At 30.4% G+C, this 25440-nt stretch overlaps 1 protein-coding gene across 1 annotated transcript in view; it reads left to right on the top strand.

Moving 5' to 3' along the window:
* LOC140441706 (protein turtle-like) overlaps positions 1-25440 on the top strand; it is a 518457-nt gene that overhangs the window by 363555 nt on the left and 129462 nt on the right. The window contains exons 6-7 of the mRNA XM_072532588.1: positions 7580-7724; positions 17201-17331. Of these exons, the coding sequence (XP_072388689.1) occupies positions 7580-7724; positions 17201-17331 (276 nt within the window). The remainder of the gene's footprint in view (positions 1-7579; positions 7725-17200; positions 17332-25440) is intronic.

The following is a 25440-nucleotide window of genomic DNA, read 5'->3' as shown; positions in this document are numbered from 1 at the left end:
TACTCATGGCTTAAAAACATAGGGGATTGGACAAACATCGATGCCCATGCACTCTTTAGAGCCACACAAGACCGAGATGCCAATGCCAGAATTATCGCCAACATCCACTAATTCGATAGGGCACCATAAGAAGAAGAACTAAAATATTCGTTTCATTTCTGATTCGTTTATAGTGGTTATATGCCTGTTGTGTTTGTTGTTTTGTGTATTGTAAAAAGGCTATCTCCTTTTCTTCACATTTTGTCTTCACTTCCTCTCTAAACGATGGTGTTTTCTTTTTTGATATGTTTGTGTTTGTTACTTTCCTCTCTCCAAGTGATTCTTTTGCTACGTTAATTATGTTTATTTTGAGTTTTTGCCAGCTTTCCCCATGTGTTATAGTTTTCTAGTATTTCATTCCCAGCGATTTTCTCTGATATTTTTTTTGTATAAGTATTCCGTGGATTCCGTATTTAGTCCTTCGATTTTGTTTTTTGTTTGTGTTGGTGCCGCTCTCTTGGGTATAAAGTATTCTTATAAAAGTATTCTAAAGTATTCTTATTTTACGTAATACTAAGCTAGTTTGTAGCCTAGTATTATGTAAAAGTACTAGATTAGTACTATATTTTATATAGTACAAATAATATTAATTACATATTATAGACAACTAGACTAATAAGTTTATGTTGGGGATAGTTTTTAACAACGTTCTTGAGTTCAATAAAAATTACTTTGTACTATTAAAATTTCGCATTACAATAATTATAATATTTATTTGACTTTCTCACATACAGTTTAGAAGTAGGCAAATATACAACTAGACTAGAAATATAAAAATGTTACAGCTCGTAAAATTATCTATAGAATATTAAAGTGTCTAGACAGAAATCAGTTAGCGTTCGAGGGCTGATATTCTTAAATACGAAACATAGGCGTAGTTAGGCCAATATGTATAACTGCTCCACTCTTGGAATCAGGCACTTTTCATGTGGTGAAAATGATTTGCACTGTATATTAAGTAGGACTTCTCCGGCTTCATCCAGTTCATTACCGTCAATGGGAATATCTGCTTTCTTCCTTCATTCCCCTTTAACTAAGTAAATTTTTCTAGTGGAACCCCTTTGATGTGAATTTAGGATATCTCTTTTTCTTTATGTACAAGTGAAATTCCTATATTTGAAAGTACAGAGGTTGACTTTTGGAGATGAAATGGTTGTTGCTAAATGTTTGAATGATAAAAATTGTCTATGTCTACTAATAATTATAAAATAACGCTTTTAATAAATTATTTTTAATTAACCTAAAATATTTCTAGTTAGACAACAAAAGCTTTAAAATTAAATATAAACTTATTAGGATTGGTACGAATGGATTGTAAACCAAACAAAAAATATATCTTGATTACTTTTGATTACGGATATAGTTTTTTTAAAGTTGTCTACAGTTTCTGTGGGTAAAGAAATTTGTTAATTGAGCTTATTCACTACTTTGTTTTGATTATTTTTGAATTTGCTTAAAGTCGGTTCGCTATATTTACGCGGGTTTCGGATTAACAAAATTATGCTAATGACTCATTGATAATCAGTTGAAGTAAACTACTTCCCAGAAAATTAGGTAAAAACTGCATTAATGGTCATATTTTAAAATACATTAAAATAACATTAGGGTAGGTATAAATTTGTTACAATATTGCAGTTGAATTGATTCTTTGCCAGTGTTGACATTGTATGTTTGGTGGAAATATTTAAAAATGCCTAGACGTGTGTTAGATGTAGATTGTCTAATTTGTAGTGTACATAAGTATTTTATGGATGAAAAAGAAAATGGCGGTCCTTTAAAATCGGTAATGTCTGTTCAACAACGCGTATGTGATGCTCTAGGAATTAGTGAAACCAAACTAAGAGGAGTATTACAAAATCGCAATAATGAACGGCCGAAAGAAGATCACCGAAAAACTCGCCTATCATTGAAAACGAAAGATATTCCAGATGGAAAAAAATTTTAAATTCGTGATACCATTTATCGAATGCGAGCCAACAAGGAACATGTGACCTTAAATACAATTCTCTCGGAATTAAAGGATAGAAAATTTGACGAAATTAACTTTCTACGAAAATATTCTAAATTAAAAGAAGAAAGGGCAAATTTTATATTCAAAGTCGAATATTTCATTTGCATAATATGATCATCTGCAATCTACAATGTCAATGAACTTTTGTTTAACCGGAATTTTGAGAAATTGAAATTTTTCTATTTACAAGACAACGGATCAAGCTTTTGCTTAAAAATTATTTTGATATCAGATTTATATTATGTAATTGTTATTCTTGAATATGGAGTGGTTGATTCGAAGTTAACAAAATCTAATTTGGCATCAAGATATTTGATATTATGTAGACCAAGGTGGCCGTCAAAACTACTGTGAAAATCAAAAAAAATTTGATTGCCATTTTTTGCCATTATTTGCCATAAAACTCATTCTTTGTAGTTTGAAATACTATAGAGACAATAAAAAGTTTATAGTAAATAATATTTTTGTAAAAATGATCAACAATTTCGGGGTTTAAAAATGATTTGGCGGGATTGGTCTAGACCAGGAATTTTAAAGGAGGGTCATGGATTTAAATGTATAGAAGTTCTCTTTTATTGGTTAAAAAATTTAGCTCCACAAAGTCTTGTGGTCTAGATTGGGGCTTTCCTGAAAATTTGAAAAGAAATTATCGTTGACAAATTCAGGCTGGTGGTGAGAATTAACATTTATCTCTCTTAGCATGTCTTGTTCGTTTGATCCAATGGACTCTCCGTATTTAATCATTTTTCTACCATAAAGTTTTGATTTTGATAATTGGGATTTTGAAAATTACGTCTAAATTGCAACGTCGTATTTTCCGTGCTTGTGCACATAAGAGTAGGCCTATATTGATTAACGTTGTGATTTCTAAAATTTTGATAATTATTTCTATACTGTGGAGTATTATTCCTAGTAGTGGTACTTATAGGAGTGGAACTATTCGGAAAGAAAATTGGATTGAGTTTCCAAACATTTGGATTTGTGATCCTCTTGAAGATTGAGGTTGATTTTGAAAATTATGTTATATTGAAAACTTGGTTGTGATTGTGGACGATAATTATAATTTGGACTTTTGAATTACTTTAAATTATTATTAGCACAAAAATTTTGAACTTTTTGGTAATAATTGATATTTTTTCGTCTTTAATAAACTTTAAGGCTTGTTCAAGCGATTAGGGTCGCTTTGGGCTTATTCTTGGACCTAATGGTTCTCTTAAACCAGCTAAAAATGTTTTTAAGGTTTGTTTAGTAAAAAAGTCTCTTTTATACACTTTTTCTTCGGCAACATGATGTAAATTAATATAATTACATATTTAATTTAATAAATCGATCACTTTTTCATAAAATTGATAAGGTGATTGGTTTGGCATTTGTCTAATATTGACTAAATTTTAATTGTGACAGTTTTCGTCTCTCTAGTCAGCGAATTTTAATAATAATGCATTTTTTATACCATCCCAGTCGATGGCACTTCTTCTTAACATGCCATACACCAAAGTGCGTAGGCGACTATCTCATTACTAGAATTCTGTTCTTAGCGGCGTGACACAGCTCGCCTGTATTGTGTATTCCTGTCTATTCTTTAATATTCCTTAACCAGGATAGTTGTTTGCGGCCGGCTCCTCTCCTACCTTCGATCTTCCCTGGCACTACTTATTACAATAACTTCTGCTCTACCTTCTAATTTATCTAATATACCGTTTAATAATTTTGAAGGTATTTTGAAACCTAGCAACATTGCTTTAATTAATATAATAGTTTAGAATTGATTCTATATAAATAATAAATCTAATATATAACTTATCGATATTTCCATCAAATCTAGGAATTATAGCGAAGTTTGCGATTTCTAATCTTGGTGCAATGCACGAAGAATTTGGTGGAGTCATTTTTTTTATTTATAAAATTTAAAGCAATAACTAAAATATAATATAATAATATAAAATACTTTTTTTTTATTTAAACACAAAACCACATCAACCACGCAGGGTTATTAGTGGATATAACAAATACATGAAATATTACATTAAATAAAATTGAATAACTTGATGTCTTTTAAATAGCTTAACACTGTCGAAATTTTTTTGGTGAGAACTGTCTTGAGATCGTCATCTGTGAATCCGTGGGATCTTCTTTTTTCCTCGAATTGAGGACAATCAAGCAGGATGTGTTTCACAGTCAGTGGGTTAGAGCATGAAGATAGTTTAGATACTACTGTTTTTTGGAAAACATTGATAATTTCGAATTTAAGATTTATATTAACTTGTTTAAAATGAGTTTCTTGAAGACATAAAATTTTTGGGCATAATTCATTTATTAATAGTTTTAACTGTTCCAAATGGGTATAAAACTCATTAAGATTCCACTGTAAAATAAAGGAATTTTACATATTAGAATTCTGCCTGAGATTATTGTTCATCTGTTTCTTCTGTGGAAAAGATATTATTGGGCTTTAGTTTCTTTTTTAATTTAGTTATATTATTTTTTAATCTTGAATTGTGGGTATAAACGTCAACAAAATTAAGGATCTCAATTAGCTCGGTAGTTTCATTGGAGTAATCTTTTGAAAATATTTCAGGGTGTTTGGCATATATTGTATTTTCTAGAAAGTCACATATTTCATTATAATTTATGATAAGCGGTGGTGATCTGTTTTCTATTTTGTCTTTAATTGACTCTAGTGAAAGTAAAAGTTCTTCGCGGGAATTTCTGGTTGACTTTTTTGACTTTTTTTTTTGGTTTGCTCACTACAGGAGAAGTAAATATCTGTGAATCGGTCTGTGGGGTATTTTCGTTAGTGTCTGGAGAAGATGAGATGAACCTTTTTAGTTGATTAGGGATGTTTGTATTAATTGGATTTGGTGTTATTTCTACTGGAGTAGGATTTCTGATGTTGTTTGAGGTTGATGATGTTGGAGTTTTTAAGGAAGATGTTTTACTTTTATTACTTATGGATTCTGTCAGGTTATTGTAAGTTTCCATAATTTGTTCTGTTTGGTTGTTAAAGGAATTTATTGTAATTAATGTATTTTGAAAAGTTTCTGGGTGTGCACTAGCAGTAAATGAATTAGCTTTGTCAGAACTTTGTAGTTCTGTTTGGATATTAGATATATTTACTGTAGGTAATATGTTTTAAGAAGTTTCTGAGTATACATTAGAAGTAGTGGGGTTTGCTTGGTTAGAGCATTCAGCTTCCTGATGACCAATAGTCTTGCATTTTGTACAAGTTAAATCCTTCTATAGAAAGGTATAAACAATAATTGGTATTATTATAAGAGATAATGAAAGAATCAGGAATAGATATATTGTCTAAAGGTGTAATAAATATTTGCCTTCTAAAACTCAAGACATGATTGTATTCGCTTTCAGGCATACCTACTCTTAGAAAAGTCATTTTTGAGACGGAGTTTATACCTATCTGATGTAGTTCTTGTTCAATTAACGAGTTTGGAACAGTAGGACAAGCATTTGATATGACTAGTCTTTGAGCTGGAGAGATAAGTCTTTTTATTTCTACTTGAGTTTCTTTTATATTAACATATTTGTGGGAATGTAGTAGTGAATCAACTGCATTTTTAGATGATAGATATAGACATATTCTATTGTTGGCAATTCTGGAAGCGAAAGATACGTTACGGGGACCAACAAGTGAACCAACGGCGATGATAGTCATGAACTTTAGTTCCTTTAATACTGGAAAATATTATAGCTTGTTCTTTTGTTGGATCTTTAAATGTGTTTACATTGGAATATGAGACGTGAGATGAAGTGTGAGTAGTATTCATAGTTTTATTCGAAGTCATGGCTGATTAATTATAAGTCCGGTCCTATCACCGGTTCGAAAACCGGTGTGGATTTTAACCCAAAACTGGATTTGTTTCTATTTCTTCGAAACGTTATAGGTTATAATAATATTAATATAAATAGGTACTATGAAGTGATTTTTGGTACTTACGTAACGTTTACTCGGTTGACTTGAAGGTAGCACTATAAAGATTTTCTCCAATAAGTTTACTACCTTTTTACTGCCGAAGTTCACACACTACTTAGTTTTTAACCAGTTTTACTAAATGAAACTGTGAAAAATACTTTAATATTAATTAATATTGAGTAGTGTTCAAAGAGTTCTAACTTAATATGTATGAATGTATATAAAATACTTATTATAGCTAAAAATTAATAATTAGGCAAGGAGAAGTTTCATTATGAATAAAAATCGCTTATTTCCCTATCGATACTGAATGTCCTTATGGAATCCAAGATCGCTGACAGAAACAAAAGATTAAGAACGTTCGTTTTTTCATTAAAGAGTTAAAACTCACGAATGTATTAATATCTACAAAAAATCCACTAAAATGTGCCACTAAAGGGTTTTTGCCGTTAGGGACAGGTTTTAAAAACGATTTAGTTCAATAAAAATTACTATATATAAAGCTTTATGTTAGTTTAGATTTAAACACTTAGCGTCATCTGAGAAAGAAATCTGAATTACCCACTGACATGAATAATCTTATCTGACAGATAAAATATAAAATATTTATTTGCCAAATAAAGTACCAAAGAAGATGGTATCTGGAAAATAAATTGTGTTTATTCTAGTCTGTTATATTGTAGGTTATTGTTAGATCAAAAATTTAACCTATATATTGATGATTATTGTGGATGAGAGACATGGATCCGGTATAAGAAGATTAGATAAAATCGAAGAGTTTGATCTTTAACGTTTATAAACTTAATGCAAGAACTATTTGATGCAGAATCGACCATTTCAATTTTTGTAATGATAAAGACTTTTAAAGAGGTTAAGTAAACCGACAGTAATCTCTATTCTAAGAATATATTGTAAATAGTTGTTAATAAGAGATTATAAAAGTAGGTATTTTACCTCTTTTTTTACATAATTTAATTTATTCCTGCCACCACACATTGTATATCCAAAAGAGACAAAACATTAATTATAAATAGTGTGATTTCTTTGACAATTAATTAAATATTGGTGTGTTTCAAAATAAATTTTACGTTTATTTTACAGATAAGTAACAGCAACATAATTTGACATAAAACTAAAGAAACATTTTATTCTATGAATAAATGTCTATTCACCAGATAAATATGTGTTAATGGGGCACCTTGCACCAATAAATATGGGGCAATATTTGTCTGGATGTGGAAAGACCGACCCTTTTATACAAGAAGGATATTATTTTAAAAATTTAATTTCGAACTCTTTTGTAAGTTTGTTGATTTTGTTTACGTCCTAGCTTTAAATAGGAGGAAATAAGAAAAAATTTGAGTGGAGTGACTGTAGATGGCGATTTCCTTAATCTATTTATGTTTTTTTTAACAGGTCGGTTTGAATTAATGATATGCTTAAACATCTGTAGTAACTTAAATATTTTACTATCCTCCATTATACGACCAGATGTAGCATGCTTTACTATGATTATTCAAAATTGCTTGTATATTACTAAACATACTGTTATCAAAAGGTTAAAATTCAATTATTAATTATTTTTTCTCTTTTATTAGACTTCCAAGGATGGCAACACAACTACGAGCACCTTAGCCTTCGTACCCAAAAAAGAAGACGATGGGAAGTACCTCGCATGTAAAGCAGAAAATAAAATGATTTCGTCAGTAGTACTAGAGGATGGCTGGAAATTGGAGATTCACTGTAAGTAATTCTAAAAAAATAAGTTTTAAAATTCAACTTGTCTTTAAATATAGAATGATATTTCTATTTTTTTTTAATGTTGTAGTGCGTGACATAATCAGAGAGTGTATACATTGATATAAACTTAGACGCATTATTTTATGCTATCTAATACATCTCGTTATTCTAATGTCGTGTTTTTAAAACTTTGACTTTTCCTGGGGTCTTATACTCTTGGCCTTATATCCTTATCTCTCCTTAACTCTTATACTCAGTGCGTTCTTTTCCCGATTTTTTTTTTGTATAATATGAGACGAAGAAGGTTGTTTCCCTTTTAATAAAATAAAAGTTCAACCTTAAAAAAAAGTTAAAAGAAAGAGTTATTGCTATTAATATTAAAAAAAAGAAAGTATAAAAAAGGTCGACAGTGACGACACTAGATTTGATGGTAAAAGAAAGAAAAAAGATAAACCAGAAGAAATATTTGGCAGCAGTTAAAAATTACACCGATTACCAGATGAGATAAAAACAAAACCAAATGAAACAACTAACCAGAATGAAATGATGGAATTAATAAGACAACTAGTCTTCTTCTTGTAGTTCCTTCTCCTATCGGAGGTTGACTATCATCACAGCTATCCGTACCTTATTAGCGGCTGCTCTAAAAAGATCTACTGAGCTGCAACTATACCACTCTCTTAGGTTTCTCAGCCAGGAAATTCTTCGTCTTCCTATGAATCTTTTACCCCTTGATTTTACCTTGCATTATGAGCCTTAATATCTCATATTTCGCACCTCTGGTAATGTGGCCTAAATATTCCAGCTTTCTTGTTTTGATGTGATTTATGACCTCGCAATCCTCGCAAGACAACCACTAGATGATACCAAAAGTGAAAAAACAGGGAGCTTAAGGATCTAAAAACTATTATGGCACATAAGAAGAACATGTTATTACAAAAAAAAAACGAAAATCTACAAAAGGAAATGGCAATCATAAAACAAAAAATGGAGGAAATGGAATTAACTATTGAAGTATGTCAGAAAAAAAAGAGGAAAAATAATTTTAGTGAGAGACTTACGAATAGATACATCAGATAAAGAGTAACTTAAAATCGAAATAGAAATCTTTATAAATAAATATTTAAGAATTATAACAAAAATAAACAGAACAAAAAATATAATACGATGTGGGTCATGAAATTTAATAAATTTGAAGAAAGTATTGAAGGCCAGCTGTAAATAATCAAGATGTAAACCACACGGAGTATACATAGAATATGACCTGACACTAAAACAGATCGAAATACCTAAAAAAAAACTTATGAACAGAGCCGTAAACGTAAGAGCAAATAAGAAAAAACAAAAATAGGTGATATATTTATAATTATAGAAGACATAAGATGTAATTGGAACTAAAAACACACCATGATAGAAAAATCTAGAAAAATACAGGGCAGGCTAGTTAAAAAAACTAGTGGAACAAAATAGGTACGTCGACCGAACGGAAAATGAGAAAAACACAGAATAAGTCCATGAGTGTATATAAAGATAATAACATAGACCGAAAGAAGCCACATTTAAATCAATATAAAAATTAATTTTTCATAATGAGAAGCAAGGAAAGAAAAACGTTCTAAAAATGGCTAGATTGAATGTAAGGGGCATAAATGAAAAACAAATGCAACTGGGAAAAGAAATAGAAAGCAAAAAAATTGAAGAAAACCACGACATTGGCAAATGGAAACTTAATGATATATATTGGAGTAGAAGAAATAAGAAATAAGAAAAATAAGAAAGTTACAATATCTGGGACACGTAATGAGGGGACAGCGATATGAACTGCTAAGGCTGATAATATAGGGAATGATAAGAGAAGAAGGAGAGTGTCATGGTTGAAGAATTTAAGGGACTGGTTTAAATGCAGTTCCATAGAACTCTTTAGAGCAGCAGTAGATAAAGTAAAAATAGTGATGATGATATCCAACCTCCGATGGGGACCCGGCGCTTAAAGAATAAGAAGGAGTAGAAGAGAAAAAGAGTGCTCAGACAGGTGTATCATGCATGGTAAAGAAAAATATCATCAATAGAGTAAGGAATTCGATATATTTTATTGAGCGTATACATAGAGTTGATATAAAGACGTACAACGGAAGCAATTACGAACCTTATTATATGCTATGGACCTCATAAAGGTGCAATAAAAAATTTAAAAAAATGAGTGCTGGGATAAATTGCAAGAGGTAATAACAAAAAAGAGGCAATAAGCAAAAAACAGATAGTTAAGAGACATAAGCTATAAAATAGGCAATACTCACTACCTATTGAAAACTACATTTAACAGCAAAGAAATAAAAACAAAAAACACAGAAGACAAGAATAAAAAATACAGGAAAATATTTAAAATATATTTGCTAAGAAAGCAAACACCATAAATCATATACAAGGAGTTAGAGAAGAAAATGGAGAAATAACCAAAATAGTAGAAAACAATGGTAAAAACTTAGTAGTGCTATGATAAATACATCAAAACTAGTATGTGGGACCACAAGAAATAATAGGAAAGAGAAACGGACACCATGGTGGAATAAGTAGGTAAAAATTGAAATAAAAGAAGAAATTGTGGAAAGAATACCTACCAGACAAAACGCAACAAAAATATAAAAGATACAAAATACAAAGCATAAAAGCTAAAGAAATAGTCAAAAATAAAAAAAAGGAAATTTGAGAGAAGTTTGGTGAAAAATGGAAGAAAACAGTATACAGAACATTATTAACTGATGACAAGGATATAATGAGCAGATGGAAAAATCATTACAAACAACTGTTGAACGGAAAACCAGGTAAAACAAAGGATGATAAAAATAACGTAATTGGCGGATCGGAGGAAAACACGGAGGAACGATAAGCTATACAGATAAAAAACTAGAGAGTAGCAGTAGGAAATAGTGTTGCCCAAAATCGGTATTGGTGTTGCAGTCTAGATCTTGTTCTTGCGTTTTTGCAAGACCAAGACCAAGACCACCTAATTTTAGCAAGACCAAGACCAAGACTGGCCGTGCAAGATTTATGCAAGAACAAGACTAAGCCTGCGAGACTCTTGCGTCTTGCAGTTAGGACTGAGTGTGGTTTTAGCGAGTATAGTAGTTCAGGTATATGCTTAAAGACTATATGAGACGCAAAAAAATATGTAATAAAAATTGAAAAACTGCACTTATGCGCATTACAAACAATACCATAAACATACATACCGAATCAAAATATGCATTAAAAAACACATTTGACACGTGTTGAGAGGTCATAATTACAACGTAAAAATAAAATATTTTGTACATTCTTTTCCAGCAGACGACTTCTTCGCTCTGAAATTAATTATCCATATTTTGAGAAAAGCCGCCCTCTAATCATAAAAATAATCTTCGTGCATTGCGACGCCGACAGTAATATCGTATCGATATTTTTTAAAATATGTCACCCTAGCTAGTAAAAAATATAATTGTTACGGACACCGACTTAATAATTCAATTTCTTTTTTTTTTCAATTATAATTTAGTCAGGAGCAATCTAAATAAACAAATCTTATTGGCCTAAGACTATAAATTATTTCTGCTGAGTGTGCGATGAAATCATTCGGCTAAACAAAATTTGCTGAAAGAGTGCGGCTAATATTCAGAAGTAACGAGTTGCCTACCGTGTAAACAAAATACCGAAGTATTTAGAATACCGAAGTAACGATATATAATTCTCGGTTTGTTATTAGATACGTAGGGTATTGGATAGTAACGAAGATAGAGTAACTAGTAGAATAGTAGTTACTTTTTCGACATCACTTAACTTCATTCTCAATTGAGCTTTCCTTTGAGTCTAATGTAAAATTTTTTGTTATCTACTCCTTGTTGTTCCCGAAGTGACAAGTTTACAATTTGACATGAGGGACAAAGATTCAAATAGTTCTAGTCGGAGTAGTGAGCGTTGGAGTTATAGATCTAAAAGACCTAAAAGCAAATTTGATGAGTTTTTCGAAATAATTCATGCATCCCAAATTGCTTTGTGTAAATTGTGCCTACATAGAAAGGTTGAAATGAGAATGATCAACAGAAATACGTCAGATTTAAGGAAGCATCTAATATCTTTTCACAAAAAGGAATTACAAATATTTCTTCCTGAAAAACCAAAATTTGAGGGAGATATCACAAGCTTTTTAATAACCGCTAGAAAAAGTGGACATGTAAAAAATATACTTTTTACCTTATTATCAATTATATATATTATGTACCTACTATTTTATTTTGGTAAATTAATGTATTTATTAAGTAGGATCTCCTTAACTTAAACTAACTTGTTTTGATTACCATTTCTTTTTTAACTATTCTTTATTTTTTCAAGTTAGTTTTTTATATAAAAGTAGAGATAAGATTGGTAAAAACATTTATTTTGCTTTAATAAGTGGATTATAGTTTGTTATCTTATCACCTAAAATCTGTTGCCTTGATACATGTAGGTATGTGGATGTTTTGCCCATCATGTCCATCAATCCCTTTCTAGGCAGATAATGTTCTTTAAAATACAGGCATGCTTATGTCATTAATTCGTTTTTTTTTAACCATGGTTTAGCACATGTAAGCTTAGTAAATGCAAACATTTATTAACGAACAGATTGACTTCCGTGGGGCCTGGTAGATAGCTGAGTTAGTTAGAGCATAGGCACGGATCGCTTAGATCGTGGCTTCAAACCCCACCCGGTGTCAGTTGTTTAGACATTTATTAATTTGGTCAGTCTTTATTATAGCTATGTTAATTTAAGCTTAAAATGTACTTACTCTGTTATGTTGTTCTAAGATCTTAAGTAACGTTTAATAAATAGCAATAGGCTAATGGGTAACTGCAAGACTTGCAAGACTCTTGCTGCAAGATCAAGACCAAGACCAAGACCGGGAGTGCAATACCAAGACCAAGACCAAGACCAGGTGTATTGGCGCAAGACCAAGACCAAGACTGTCTAAGTCTCGTCTTGTTCTTGCATTTGGGCAACACTAGTAGGAAAGTAGAAAGTAGAAACAGTAGGAAAGATAAAATGACTTGAAAACTTTTGGGAATGATGAAGTTAATCCAGAGATGTTGAAATATATAAGACAAAAGGCAAAGATAAAAAAATATATATGGAAGAAAAAAATAGTACTGGGTAAATGGTCAAAAGCAATAATTGTACCAATCACAAGAATAAAAACTAAAAAGACTTTCAGAACTATAAGGCGTATCCCTACTATATGTAGCAGCAAGACTATACAAAATAATATTAGAAAGAAAAATTAGGATAGAAATAGAATTATTACTAGAGGACGTAAAAAGCGGAATCAGAAAAGGACATAACACACAAGACCATATATATTCACTATGCTACAGATAATAGAAAAATCCTTAAAGAAAAATAAAGAAGTATACGTAAGTTTTATAGACATGGAAAAAGCATTTGATTCAGTCGAAAGGAAAACTATATAGGAGAACCTAAAGAGAAAACAAGTAAGCGAAGACCTGATAGAAGCAACTAAAAATATAAATATGAAAACAATAAATACAATAAGAACTCAAAATATGCAATCGCAGCCATTTGAAACAAGGTAAGGAGTTAGACAAGGAGGTAGTTTAAGCCCATGTAATAAATGAGATAGTGAAATAATGTAAGAAAACCTTTAAAAAATACTGTATAAGATGGAATAGAATGCAAATGATAAATACAGAGATCTGCGTATTTGTAGATTACATGGTAATATTCGCCGAAACAGCAGAAATACTGAAGCACAATTTAGAAAAATGGAATTCAGAAGAAAAAAATTATAACCTAAATATAAATAAAGAGAAGACACGGATAATGAAAATAACAACCAAAAAAGACCAAATCGAAATGGTGATAGATCAACAAAAAAATAAAGCAAACAAACATATACAAATATCTGGGAACAGTAATAAATAACAGAGGAAAAATCGAAGACCATCTCAACAATAGACGAAAGAGTAAGTTCAGGGAAACTATTCCAGGGTCTAAACATAGGATTCATCAACGACAAAGAAATATAAAAAAACGATGACAATATCTGAAACAATATATAGGCCAACGATGACATACGGAGCAGAAAACTGGATCTTAAACAATAAGAACTAAGAAAGATTTACTTGACACACTGCAGTATAAAAAATTAGCACGGTTCTGAGTCATATAACACGACTGGGCAATAACAGACAAGTGCAAAGAATGTGTTAAGCTAAAATAATGGGGAAATACAGAAGAAGCAGACCAATAAAAGAACAGTGACATAGCAGAGATATTACAAAATAAGGGCAAATCTTGACAAGAGGCAACAAAATTGGACAATAACAGAAAAAAAATTAAGAAAATTCATCAAAAGCTAAACTCACCTCCCTCGACACCTAACGCTAGAAGAGGAACGATTATTTTTGTATGTATGTATGTACTTCATAGATCTTCCTCATGTACTTCGAGACAGAAGATATCACAAAAACTTAACCACGAATGTCGAGAACTTAAAAACAGACAAAAGGAAAAAGATGTACCAGAAGAAGCCGACGACTTAAACCAAATATGGAAAGAACTTAAGGCTGTATTTCTAAAAGCTAAAGACCACCTTAAATACACGAATCAAAGAGGCAAAAAACCATGGATAACTAATGAAATATCAGAAATGATGAATGTGAGACGACAACACAAGAAAAAAGACTGGAATAAATATAAAGAAATACAAAGACTAATAAAAAAAAGATAGTGGAAGCAAAAGCACAGTGGCTTGTAGAAACTTGCGAAGAGATAGAAGACCTACAGAATAAATATGGTGATAGACTTCTCCATAAGAAAATTAAAGAAATGTGTGGGATCAGAAACGCTAGGCAGTGTGGCACACTAACAAGCACGGATAATAGAGTCCTGACCACAATAGAAGAAATAAGCGTTAAATGGCGAACATACATACAAAATCTATTCTCAGACGATAGAACAATATATATTGATAGACAAACTAACATCGAAAATAACGACTTGTCCATCTTAACATCAGAAATAAAATAGGCCTTAAAAAATATGAAAACCGGAAAAGCCTCTGGATCTGACTACGTTCATAGTGAAATTATACAACTTTTGGAAGAAGACAATTAAGAACTATTATCAAGACTCTTCAACAGTATAGACAAGACTGGTACAATTCCACAAGATTGGTTAATGTCTACGTTTGTGCCTATACCCAAATCAAACTACGCAAAAAAAAGTAACGACTTTCGATTAATAAGTCTCTGTACAAGTACTGTACAAGTCAATACAGTACTGATTGCTGGCAGTGAAGAAGAACTACAAATTCTGTTAACCAAATTAGTACGAGAAGGAGAACTATACGGCCTTAAGGTGAATGTAAAAAAAACAAAACAATGGTAATTTCAAAAAAACACACACCAGTTATAAACATACTAGTCAACAACAATCTAGTTGAACAAGTGAAAAGTTTAAGTATCTAGGCTGTTGAATATGATGAAACCTTAGACCAAGAACAAGAGGTTAAATGTAGAATAGAACAGGCAAGAAACACCAGATAAAGTGTTATGTATATAGTGTACTATTACACGGCGTGGAAGCTTGGACGTTAACAGTCAGCTCGTTATGACGTTTAGAGAGCTTTGAGATGTGGGTATTTCGTTGTATGCTGAAAATTCCATTTACCGACCGCGTTAGAAATGAAGAAGTTTTAAGGCCAATGAATAGAGAACGTGAACTCACAGAAATTGTCAAGAAGCGTAAAACGTCTTATCTTGGACACATATTTAGACACGACAGGTATAACTTCCTTCAGCTTATTATAGAAGGGAAAATAGAAGGCAGACGCGGCCCGGGTAGACGACAAATGACCTGGCTGCGCAACATCAAAGATTGGACAGGATTAGACTTTCAAAGTTTAATAAGGAAAGCCCAAAATAGGGAAGACTTTGCAGAGGTCATCGCCAACCTTCGCTAAGAAGACGGCACCTAAAGAAGAAGATGTATGTATGTATGTATGTATGAGATGAAGAAGGTTGCTGTTTCTCCCTATCAAATTCGTCCTAAATAAACTATTTTATATTGCACAGAATGCTTAGTATTATATGTATTACTATTTCTTCTTGGGGATGTTTCACTTGTTCTTTTCTTATATTTACTTAAGTCCGGTTTACCCTTTTTGGTCAATTTGATGTTAAAAACCACTGGCTTAAGGTGAAACTTTCAATAAAATTACAAATTAAAAGTTGTTTTTTAAATTTAGTTTACATTATATGGCAGCAATTATTGTGATGTTAAAGTTAGCAGTGGATTTGGTAACATGGCGACGTATGACTCCACGTGAAGTTGCTTCACGTGGAAAAGGGAGGGGACAATGGTAGTGTTAATTTAAATTCGCGACTGAAATCAACCATTGGGTTAGCCGCCATCTTAAATTTGAAAATAAAAAAAAAAGAACAATTTTTGCTCAATATCTCCGCCATTTTTAACTTTTCGATGTAAATGATACAGACTAAAATTGTTTCTAATGTGATTTCCTAGAACTTCTTTTTACAATTTTTTTCTGCGGCCGATATTTTCTCGGGAGGGAGAGAAGCATAATTTACGAATTTTCTCCTTTATTATTAACTTTACGACTTGAATCTACATAAACAAAAATGGAAAGAATTATATTTTATACAATTTTGATTTCTGTCATTTTTTGCTTAAATCAATGTTCAAGGTACTAAGCCTAATGACCCCCAGACGGTGACGTCATCAGCAGCAAGCTATAAACAGGAACGAACCTACGACTTTAAATATTAATTTTAGCAAAAAAATTAAGAAGATTAAAATTGTATAAAATATATATTTCTCTTTATTTCTTATGTACATTCATGTCGTAAACATAATATTAAACGAGATAATTCAATAATTATGCTTTCACAGCAGATAATTATGCTTTTACAGATGCCGGCTGACGCAACGGCGAATTTCAGTCGTGATTTTAAATTTACATTACTATTGACCCCGCCTAAAGGTTAGAATAATAAAATTTGGTGCAACTTGACTTGCAAGGTTAGGTCTTTTTTTCGCCCAAGCCGACTAAACTATAGTGTACATGAAAGTTGAGACCTAATGAATGGTTAAAAATGTCAATTAATCAGTGTTTATATGTATAATGAAATAATACTGATAAATTAAGTGGATAATGTGTAGTCACTACTTAGAATGTTTGATTTAGGATTAATTAATGATTAATTTAAAAACTATAGTAAGCAAAATGTATAAAACAACTATTTGCCCACCAACTACACTACAATTTATTCATTTTTCAAAGACGTAATTACGCATATATAATTAGAGCATATAAAAAACGGTCCTCAACAGGAAAATCCTCATTTTGCAAGTAAAGTGGGTTAAATGTATAAGCCCTTGGGCTAACTAAGCTTTTTACAACTTTCCCTAATTATTTCTAATATTGCAGATACTCCAGAGGCCAGGATTCTCCTGGGCACTTCCCTTAATCCCAACACCATTAGGGAAGGTACTGACGTTTATTTTGACTGCATTCTTAAAGCTCATCCTCCTGTATACAAAGTGGAATGGAGGCATAACGTAAGTAGTTGAGGCAGAATTATAGTTTTTATTTATATTTATAACGGGTTTTTAACAGTCTTTATAAATAATAAGTTAATTAAGAACATATTTAATTAAGGACATAAATAAAATTTTATATATAAATTTAATATATTACTTGCATTCATGATAATATTTAGATTGGTACAGCTATTTTCTTTAAGAAATGTACTCTATATACAAAAATACAGCTAATCTTCGGTGTACCTATAATTGAGATTTGAATAAATGATTATTGAAATCGTCTTCTTTTTCACTAAGTATATTTCTTTTTGTTATTTATATTATTACATTTTACTTGGATTTCCGTGTTTTGTTAGTTTTGTCTCTATGCAGCATTTCAAACATTAGAATCAGTGTGGTTGTATATTGCAAGCAGGTTTGCCATATTTCGCCAATTTAGTGAATTATCATAAATAAATCCTCGTTTTGTATCTCACAGCACTTTACAGCGATAATCCTCTACAAGTACTTGCCTAATACTTTCATTTGCTTCTTTTGCTCAGCAGTTATCAAACAACTAATATTTTCTGACGGTACTGAATAGTTTTTCTTTCAATTCACTAGTGAACGGTCAACAAAAAAAATGTTAATAAAAAACTTTTTTAGTAAAGATTTAGATTTAAATTAAGATTTTTAAAAAGATGTAAAAATATTACTCATACAAAAATATTTTTATTAAACCCCTTGCAAGGTTGAATTATTGTTTTGAAAATTTACTAATAATAAAATAGCCCAAAACTTCAACAATATAATTTTTTTTATTTATACGTAGCTAATATATTGACAACTTTCAACAGTTCTGTTTCTAAATATATATTTTTTTAAATATATAATTCGATAAAAGCCATATTTTTATTTCTTCTTTATTGGAAGCATTGTTAGGAACTCTCTCCAATTTTCTGCTGTTATTAGGAGTATTATCCAATTACTATTTAAATGGGAATAAGCCACAATTAAAGGTTAGAGTACGTTTATTGACGTTTCAATTTCCACTTCGGAAATCGTTCTCAAAATACGATTTTCGAAGTGGAAATTGAAACGTACTTTAACCTTTAAATGTAGTTTATTCCCATTTAAATAGTAATTACTTTAACATGCCACAAGAAAATAGCTTCAGAGCATTTTTTATCACCACAACTCTTTTTTTCTGACAAATTATCGGGAACAAGTATTCGCTGCAGTGTTCCTGTCATTTGATTCTTTTAAGGCCTTATAACACACAACACAACGGTTTCGTTTATGGTGTACCAAAACGTGTTCTAGTTGTTCTATATCATCTGGTTTTTCGTTCTCCATGTGCTCCACACGATATTTACCGAATAATAACCTTGCAGCTAACAGCTCTCTGTATTCCGTTATTTGAATTGTTTTCTGTGTTACCGCCTTATATATTAGAAAGGAATTTACTAATGCACAGCAAAAAATAAGTTCAACTGCTAATTTTCGGTACCACTTATTACCTCGTCTAAGGTAATGAGAGTAAGACTTGAGTTGATCTGATAAATCAATGTAGCTCTTGCACCTGTTGTAACTAACGACAGCAGTTAGTTTCTCTATTTCACCGCGTCTGTTCTTCTCTATATATTGCCTAAATTTTAGGCGTCCTCTAAACGGCACAAGTGTCTCATCTATGCATACTTCTTCACGTGGCACCATTACTGCTTGAAACTGTTCAATTAGCTTCTCGAGAAGTGGAGTAATTTTTCTTAGCCGATCATTTACTACAGATCGGTCATTATTGTCGCTAAAGTGCCACATCTTTAATAGCTCTTCAAACCCATCTCGAGACATTATACTTTTTATCGAATTTGTATACAAAATGTCGTTACTCCAGTATGCTTTTATTCGAGGATATTTGACTAATCCCATCCACATAATAATGCCAAAAAATTTTTCCATTTCAGAAGTATTTGTGGGAACCCACTTCTTTTTGTGTTTCCTCTTATTTGATGGTGTAGTATAATTTTGTAAAACCTGCTGTACATATAAGTTAGTTTGTTCAACTATATAATTTATTATGTCGTCAGTAAGGAAGATCTTGAAACAATCATATGGTTCTTGATCTATATATTTCTCGTAATACGAAGATTTTATTCCGTCGTTTTCTACACTGTAATCGAATGTTTTCAGCGATGTTCCATCAACTTCCCTCCACTGAAATTGTTCGCTATGACACACTTCTTCAGTAATTGTGGCCCTGTCAATTACTTCTTGTATAGTTACATCAATAATATTTGTTTGTTGTTCAACAGTCCTTGTTCCTTGGATTGAAATAGTTTCATGTGAACCAGATTCCAAATCCATCTATAAAAAGTTTACCTGTTTATTGTTGACAAAATAAAAATAAAGTTCAATAACTTACGGTTGCAGAAACCACATTAGAAGTACCTTAAATGGCACGATAACAACACTCCGTCAGCAACAACTAATAACAACTAAAACTACTTCTAACTAGACACAGAATACAAACGATCTACAAATTCAGTCACCCCACTACTGTTCCAAGAACCATGAATATGCATTTGGCGCGAAATATAGCGTGTGGTGTACGCGTAACAAACCACGCCGGCTGAAATAAACAAATTAATCCTTGGCCGGCGTGAAACAAACGTTATGCCACAAAGTATATTCTAAAAAAACTTATGATATATCCAAATTCAAACAAGAAAAATTACTGTGGCATGTTAATTAGATAAAAATGAATCTAGATACATAAAAAAACGCCGCCTGGGGGTATACTTTTTTTTGTACAGCTGTACGCAACGTGTTAAACCAAACTAAACATGCAAAAGTAATGGTAAACATTAGACTGTTATGTTTATTTATACCATTTATATCGCCCATGACACTGCAATCGACTTGCCCTCTACATTCAGTTTCAATCGCGAATACAGGGAATTAGAATATTAAGAGAAAATTAAAATTGAAATTATTTTTATAATAAAAATTTTAAAATAAAGATAAGATGAATATAATACATAAATAATTAAAATAAAATAATTATTTAAAGAATTTTATTTAAAAAAACAAAGATGTGGTGTTTATAACCTTACAGGTGATAGAGGGAATATTTAATGTCCATTTATTATCAAAGAATGTTTCAAGAGTATTTTATTTATGTTATAAACTTTTGTCGAGACTCAACAGCAGATTGCGTATCGCAAACCATAGCTTGCTCCAAATGTTTAAATCATGAGATCTGTAGTTACATCAAGTTTGTCTTAAATTGACCAAGTCATGGGATTATGTAATTTGATTCCACTATTTTATATGGTTCGAACTTTTTTATCTTCTAGCTGATCCTACTACAACCAAAGATCTTATATAAGATCAGCACATAAACCCTGACCAAGTTACAATTCAAGTTTGCTTTACAACATTGTCCTGAATCAGCCATGTTCCTCGGAAAGTAGGTACTTAAAGTTACTTAATAATCTCCTTTTTAATAAAGTTCTACTTGCCGTTTTGTAGTTTGACTAACTTGACTAACTAAGTTTATTGTTATTGCCTCTCTTAAGAATTTTGTATACCATGGCACTGTCAGGTACACTTTTTGCTTTTTACAGCTATACTGTGCTTATTTTTCATTATTTATCGAATGTTTGAATAAAAAAAACGGGTGTGGCACTCCAGTGGGACTGCTGGTAGAAGTTATACTTCTATACACGCGTTCGTCGTTACAAATTTATATGCATCGTTTGCTGAATATAAACATTTGACCTGTAATAGGAGTATAGTAAATGAAGGATTGAATCAATATTTTGATGAAAATGTATATTTTTATTTTCATATATGTATAAAAGGAGTTGAATGCAAAAAATTTTTTTACACATACTCTGCAGTAAAATTCATTGTTACTTTTGTTATTAATATAAAAATACAATACACTGCAACATAATTCAATATAATAATACAATACAAATTAAAATGCAATATTCATAAGTATTTAAAAATGACAATATACGTAACTTACTTACGCATATGTTTAATTTACCATGATAACAATATTATTAAAAAAAATCTTGTTTGGTGATGCAACTGCCAATTTATCTAAAATTGACAAATACAATATTTAATTGTTGTTTGTTGTGTATATAAGTACACATTTAAACTTTCTTAAGATATTTACAAGTTTTAATTTATAATTTAAAATGCCTAACGAGGCTTGTTACTCCCATGCAAATTTCCGATTCATTCCCGTGCAAATTTCCAAAGTCGAACGCGCGTATAGAAGTATAACTTCAAAAACCAACAACTCGGATTATGTTGTAAATTTTGATTGTATTTTAAAATTTAGCATTTTTGCGTATATTACATATATTTAATAAAATTAACATGGAGTTCTTAAATATTTCAAAAATAAAAAACAAAATTCATATTGGGATTCGAACTCACATACACCAGCGTATGAACCAAACACGTAAAATAATTACCAATTAGACATGACACAAACTTATTTCAAAATTGACAGTTCTCGGTCATACAGTGATTTATTGAGATTATTATTTTGAAATACAAAAGACTAAAATAATTATGAACATTTAATAAATAATACAAAACATATCAGATAAATAATAATATTAATAAATATTATATTATATTATGTATATATATATATATATATATATATATATATATATATATATATATTATATACAGGGTGGTCCTTAAGTAATTGTACAAACGAAAACCGTAAATTCTACACTTTAAAATATTACGATTTAAGCCAACTTGCTTTAATAAAATGTTGATATTAAGAAAGATACAGGGTGTTAAAATGGAAATTTAACATTCTATTTTTCGCTACAACTTTTACGTTTGTAAATATTTTTGGACAAAAATTTATAATTGGATGCTCTAAAGCAGGATGAATTATAATTTTATACAAACTTTATTGTAACTGATAGAGGGCGCCACATATGCCACATGTGTAGCATAGATTTGCGCTTAACTTTTTTGCTCTTAAAGTTAGCTCAATTTGTGTTAAAAAATATTAAAGATACATTATTCTTACAAGGAAAAGGTATACTTATTGATAACCTCAAAATTCAACCGTTTTCGAGATATTCACATTTTATAAGTCAGCTGCATAATAATTCTTAGTTGTAATATTTGTGCGGTGAAGCATTGAATACCTGTAGATAAGCATAATTCACAGTTTATTCTTATTACAACAACTCAAAGATGATAATGTAACATTACAAAATTTTTGTTATGGCTGCTAAATGTCTTATTGAAGAAAATATTCTTCATCTTCTTCTTTAGGTGCTGTGTCCGTATTCAGACGTTGGCCGTCATCATGTTTACAATTTCTCTTTTCTATCGCTTCTTAAGTTTCTATACCTACTGGAGTTGTATTACTTTTTTCCTATTGTAAAATGCTGAAAACCCAAAATATGTGATTTATGTAAGATGGTAGACCACCACATTCTAGAGAGAAGGCAGTGAGAACATACTTAAATAACTGTTCTGAACGTTGGATTGATCGTGGCAGTCATATTCCTTTGCAATGTGGTGAGATATTGATATAATTATTTAATTTATAAAAAATTCCAAAAGAACACTTATCATTCATTACGTAAATTATTTAACCATTTTTATTAGGACAATTAGAAACTAAAGCCCAGGTATTGAATAACACATATGTGTCTTGTTCCATAATACTTTTTCTACCAATCTAACCTTAAAGACTCAGCATTTTTACAAAAACATCATCGTTGGCCTAATAACCGATATTGCTATAAATATAGTAAACACACATGTAATTTAGTTCAGCATAATATTAGTTCGTTAGTTAATCATAACAGACCATTTTTTCGAAATATAATTATAGTTACTCGTAAGCTGTAACGTAATCATATAAATAAGTAATGACATCGATAGGTTATTCCGTGTTTATATAAGTAACCCATGAATCAAATACATCACAGTTTAACACATTATTTAACCTCTGCCACAAATAAGATGTAGTTCCATAATATACCATAAGGTTTGGATATGTATCCAGAAGAATATATTCATCCATTATACATTATAGCCACCACGTATCCCAGAATTTAATCCACTTGATTTTGGTCTATGGGGCGTATTAAAACAACGTGTCTGTACGAATCCCATAAACATTCGCAACCAACTATGGGAAGAAATAAATACTGCAGCAGTTTCTTTAGAACCAATGATGCTATTTAACATGAGACGATCTTTTATGTAATATATTCACAAATGAATTAAAGAAAATGGTGGACATATCGAACACTTACTTTGACAAAAAGTTATGTTATTTAGTTTAACTATTTCTTAATTTGGTTTGTAAACAAAATGTTTTGATTATGACTTTAATTTAACATAAAACGTAAAATGTTTGATGTAAAATCCTATTATTCTGTTTTTGTAAAATCGTATTATTAATTATACTGCTGATATATTTATTTTATTTAATATTTCGTTAACTATTAACTTTAGTTAAAGGTATTTTATACCAAAATTTAGATTTAATAATGTTTTTGTCTATTTTTCCTTCGTTGCCTGGAGTAATTGCCTTAAATCAGAATTATACAGCTGATTTGTAAAATGCGATTATCACGAAAACTGTCAAATTTTGAAGTTATTAAGAAGTATACCTTTTTTTTGTTAAAATAATGTATCTTTAATATTTTTTATCAAAAATACAGGTAACTCAAACAGTAAAAAAGTTAAGTGCAAATTTATGCCACATATGTGGCATATGTGGCGCCCTCTATTAGCTACATCAAAGTGTGCATCAAATTATAATTTCTCATATTTAAAAGTACCCAGTTGTAAATTTTTATGCATAAATCTTTACAAACATGAAAGTTATAGCGAAAAATAGAATTCTAAATTTGTACTTTAACACCCTGTATCTTTCTTAATATCAACATTTTATTAAAGCAATTTGGCTTAAATCGTAATATTTTAAAGTGTAGAATTTACGGTTTTCATTTGTACAATTACTTAAGGACCACCCTGTATATATAATATATATATATATATATATATATATATATATATATATATATATATATATATATATATATATATATATATATATATATATATATATATATATATATATTGTACCGATTGGGGTTTATAGAAAATAATTTATAAGTTATATACTACATAATATTAGATATAAAAAAGTATTTGATTATTTTAAATAAGTTATATACTAGAGAATTTTATAAAAATATATTTATGTGAGGGCATTTTTAATAAATTAGCATATAATAATTGTAAAAAGTTGTATTTTAATATTGTAAATATATATAAGTGAGCCATGTGCATAGGCAACCAAAAATACTCTCAGAGTAATTTGACAGATAGAAATTAATCATAAGGGAATATAAAGTGGGGTTATATAATATATTGTTTGAAATGTGTATTTTATTAAATTAGAGTGTTAGTTACTAATTTAATTATATATTCTGATCTGAAAAGCCTAAATGTAAACAAAATTATTAATAGAAAAGAATGGAATTCTCTGGATCTCCGGAGATGGCCATGTTTGCGAAATGGTTTGTTCCAGAAAATTCAGACAAGTATTTGATAGAACAAATTGGAACATGATATCTTGCGAGATGGTTCTAGAAATCCAAAAACATATAAATACCCGTGATTTGGATTCAAGAGGGCAGTTTTTGGAAGTTTTTAGTCAGAAGTCAGGCCAGTTTATTATGAAAGTTATTAGACACATTTAGTGAAGTAAATTGTTCAGAAATTTCAAGAAGTCAGTCAGAAAAGTTTAGTAAGAAATATGAAAGATTATTTGGAGTCAGAGAATCAGGTACAAATAGTCAAATTGTTTAATATAGTGAGTTAAATGAAGATTAAAAATTATGCATATAATTAATGCACATTTATAATTATACACAAATAATTATTGAAGATTATAAAAGTATATTGGAAGAAATTAAATTATATTGTGGTTGGAGATTAGTATAAATCAACTTATAATAATTGGATATTGGTATATTGAAAAGAAGAATAAATATAAATGCTGTTTGCTGGTTTGGTTGGTGGTGTATAAATGCTGGTGAAGAAAACTATATCTTAAATTGGTAGAAG

Source organism: Diabrotica undecimpunctata, chromosome 5 (genome assembly GCF_040954645.1).
Source record: "Diabrotica undecimpunctata isolate CICGRU chromosome 5, icDiaUnde3, whole genome shotgun sequence".
In the NCBI taxonomy this organism is placed as follows: domain Eukaryota; kingdom Metazoa; phylum Arthropoda; class Insecta; order Coleoptera; family Chrysomelidae; genus Diabrotica; species Diabrotica undecimpunctata.
The sequence above is the reverse complement of the archived record's forward strand: the minus strand, read 5'-3'. Positions and strand labels throughout refer to the sequence as shown.